A 3,945-nucleotide genomic window follows, 5' to 3' on the forward strand; every position below is an offset into this window, starting at 1 on the left:
ATTTGTGGAAACAGAAGACAAAAGGCAGGCTTGGTAGAAGGAAATGTCAAACCGGTGATCATGGAGATGTGATAAACGTCAGAGCTCTAAACACAGAACGGGCCGATCCGTCTCCGGGGGGGAGACGAGACACATGTTCATCGCATGAGTGAAAATTGATCTGTTGTTGACAAGCCTGTTGGGGCATACAGCTATTTCAGGGAAATGTGTCTTGTTTCAGTAATCGTGCCATCAATTTTATTTTTTCTGATTTTATTATATTTTTAAATATAACTTTCGTAAATATTGGTATGTAGAACCAACATGCCCATCATGAAGAGTAAAACACACGGACAACAACAACTTAAATAATAGCAACATTTAATAGAATATTTAAAAAATGTAATTATATTAAATGATAATAATTTAAACATGTAATATTGATTAGGTTCCTCTCTTTTGTTTTATATTTCACATGGTCTCATTACCCCATGAAATAAAATGACTGTAGTCTTTAAATAAGAATTGTCCATTTACTCCTTATCTGGTTCCTCCAGACTTTGTGACCGATCTTTTTCCAAAACATATTTCATGAAGGGACTCCATTTTATTTTATTTTATTTTAAATTCTAATTTATCTTTCAGCGTGTGTCTTGGCCATAACATATCATGTCACAGATATAGATTTCTTGTAGAAAACACAAGTTCAGAAAAAAATACCTTTTTGTTCTTGAAATTGTGGAATACTGAGTAAATACTGAATACACAAAGTTTAGCTTCACATTGTATTTCGATAAATACAAATTTCTTGATTTCAATGATCACATTTTTCAAAAATAAGCACTTTTACATTATTCCAAATACAATGAAAACCTGATCCCCTTATTTATTGACACCTATAGCAGACATCTGGTACATTAGAATCCGAAATCTATTGTACACACAACAGGGTGTTTTGTGGTAGCAGTACAGGATAAAAAGAAAATTGAAAAAAAGGACAACACACAAAAGAAAGAACCACATGGTGTTATGTATATTCGTATTATCCACCTGTATTGCATTGTTTCATAAGATCAATTTACATTATTTAAGTGTTTACATTTCATGCTATTGCTTATCCTTACAGCTGTCGTTACATTATTAAAAACAATATAAATTCCCTGAGCCATATTACTTAATCAATCATTTAAATAATATAATAAAAGGCGATTAATACGAATACTAAAAACATGTATGCGTTTTTTATTATGTATATTTAAACGTCTGGAAATTTTATTTGGTGATATTCCTCGCGTCACACATACAACGAACTACAATTCCCTACAAGACAGCCGCGCTCTCGTCATTACCCAGAGTCCTCTGCGTCCCGGTTACAAAAACAAGAAGGTCGCTGCGTCTGCTGAGCTCGAGAAGAAACTGCACCAACCATGCTGGGTCAGGCTGTCAGGAGGTTCGCAACCTCTGCCGTTCGCTCGGGACATTATGCCGAGGGTCCAGGAAACGTAAGAAAACTTTTTTTTATCCTCGAATTAACGCGTTAACGTGTGTTCTTGGCATCGAGGCCTAGTTTCCTTATGAGCCGGTACCTGGAGGTCATGACGATTACAGCGAAGGAACACATATCGTTTTAATTGAAAAATAATTATATACTTTCCAAGTTACTTCTATTAAACATTTTTATACAGTTTAAGTGAATAAATTAGTTTATCGGTTTAGGTTTAATCTCGGTTATTTGTGTACTGTTGTTAGCTTTAATGCTAACTAGCTGCTACTCGCTCAGGGTAAGGTTAATTGAAGAAATGTGTTTTTTAAGATGTATATATGAAATGCATCATCATTGTTGGTATCAGTTTCTGCACTAAATCTAAATTATTTAATACGATCGCTTTTTTTGATTTAAAACCACATGTTTTTTAGCACACAGGGCTAGCAGTAGTAGCTAATCGGGGGTCATGCTGCTTTATTAAAGCGTGAAATCATAGTAAACTTGTATAAATATATATAGATTAAGAAGACTACATGGGACCAACATACAACAGATTCAAGGCAATTGAATCACAATGTCATAACAATTTAATAGATTTTATTGAAGGCAACCATCCATGGATACTGAAGATCATGGTGCAATTAAATTAAAAAATAAAATTAAAAGACATCAAATGTATAAAGCAGCAGCAATTGAAAGTCAATGAAATGCAATAAAAGGTTGAAAGGTCAATCGGGTGCAATAGACAATTTTGAGTTTAGATCAGAATCAAAAACTTTTCAGTGTTGTAAACACAACATGGGGTTCTTTTGTGGTGGCATTTCAAAATAATAGAATATAATTAACTGTTGTTGCATTATTTCTTGATATTCTATTTTACTTTCATCTGAAATATATTTAAATTTTGATATCTCCAGTGTGCACATGGAAATTTGTGTAATAATATACCTGGCCATTAAAGATGTTTTATAATTTCTTATTTTCTGAATTCAATTCACCTGCTTCTTAAACTTGTTTCAATGATGGTGAACTTTTAAACTATGTATCTGCTAATTTTTACCCATAAACTTGTGTTTCCCCCAATGTATACACATGTGTAGCAAGTTCAGATTTCCACATTTTTGTCTGAGTTTTTATAACAAATAATTTTGTGCGAGTAGGGGGGCAGAACTTGGGGAAATATTACAACATCCCTGTCTTGCAAAAAGGGTTAAAAATATAATGCCCAGTTACATGTATTTGGAAAAATAACTGGATAAAAATGATACAGTTTGTACGATAAGAATTACAGTTCCGTAAATACTGTGGTCACTCAGATTAATCCCTGAGTTACAGAAAGGGTGTTGAATATTGGTGCTGTCTGGATATGATGAGGGGTTGCTCATGGTTTTTTTTTTATATTTTTTTTATTCATAATTTTAGGAATGTTTGAAATATTCTATGTTGAGGACATTTTCCTCTGTTGAGCTAACATTATATACTATAAACATTACATTGGATTTAAAACTGACTCTTGAGTAGAAATCAGTGTTAAGTCGGTCGTAGGTATTCAGTGTCCTGACTCTTGTTACTTTCCTTTCAACAGAATCTGCCCTTCTCCATAAAGAACAAATGGAAGCTGCTGGCCGGAATGATGTTGTTCTTCGGCAGTGGCTTCGCTGCTCCCTTTGTTATTGTCAGACATCAGCTCCTGAAGAATTAACTGCTCCTCCACATGGCCGCCGAGGTGATTGTCATGTTTGACTCCCTTATCTGTTTCTCTCTGACACAGTCATTTGGCATTTTGTAGCGATTCCAGGCCTGCTTTGAATGGTTATCTCTGAATTATTCTAGCATAGTCTACTGTAATTGACTTCTAAGTCCAGTTGTGACTTTGACAAATGTAGCATTAACTGGCGAGATAAGACTTCACCTCCTTTTCTTAGGGAGTAAATGTGACAGTTTATTAAACTTGTCAGTCCTTATCAGCTGAAGTGAAGTCTAAAGATGTTGACACATTATCTTTGCTTCTGTTGACTCTAAAATTGCTTTTCAATCATTTACCCTTTTCTCCTTATTTTTTTCTTGCAGGTCTTGAGCTGGAATATTTATCAGCCAGAAGTCCTTCTGTGCCGAATGGTAGTCCCTTAATTTTTATATGTAAATAAAGGTTCCTCAAATAGAAGTGTTTCTTGTGTGTTATTCTTTAAATACTGTACGTTATTTCCAACATTCACAATGAGATTTCTTGTTCTCGATTCATGGAGAATCTCCTGAATGTATTGTCAATTTAAATTGAAATATCATCATGGGCTGTAAGATTCACTTCACACAGGTGTGTGGAAAGATTCAGTAATGTAGCACAAAAATATCTTGTAATCGTGTATTTGATTTTGTTATCCTTAGCCCAAATGAAAAGACTGCACTCACCTATTCTTGCTCAGCCTCTGATTTTCAGGCACAAATGTCAGTCACAATGGATCATATTTTACAAATGTGCA

The 3,945-nt window shown here is 34.2% G+C and overlaps 1 protein-coding gene across 1 annotated transcript; it reads left to right on the forward strand.

Moving 5' to 3' along the window:
* Window positions 1–1,351: 1,351 nt before the first annotated feature.
* On the forward strand, window positions 1,352–3,629 carry cox7c (cytochrome c oxidase subunit 7C). Its single transcript, XM_087802787.1, has 3 exons — window positions 1,352–1,481; window positions 3,051–3,191; window positions 3,536–3,629. The coding sequence occupies exons 1-2, from the start codon at window positions 1,407–1,409 to the stop codon at window positions 3,165–3,167; spliced, it is 192 nt and encodes a 63-aa protein (XP_087658913.1). The 5' UTR covers window positions 1,352–1,406; the 3' UTR covers window positions 3,168–3,191; window positions 3,536–3,629.
* Window positions 3,630–3,945: the final 316 nt, after the last annotated feature.

Source organism: Callionymus lyra, chromosome 1, assembly GCF_982586985.1.
Source record: "Callionymus lyra chromosome 1, fCalLyr1.hap1.1, whole genome shotgun sequence".
Classification (NCBI taxonomy): domain Eukaryota; kingdom Metazoa; phylum Chordata; class Actinopteri; order Syngnathiformes; family Callionymidae; genus Callionymus; species Callionymus lyra.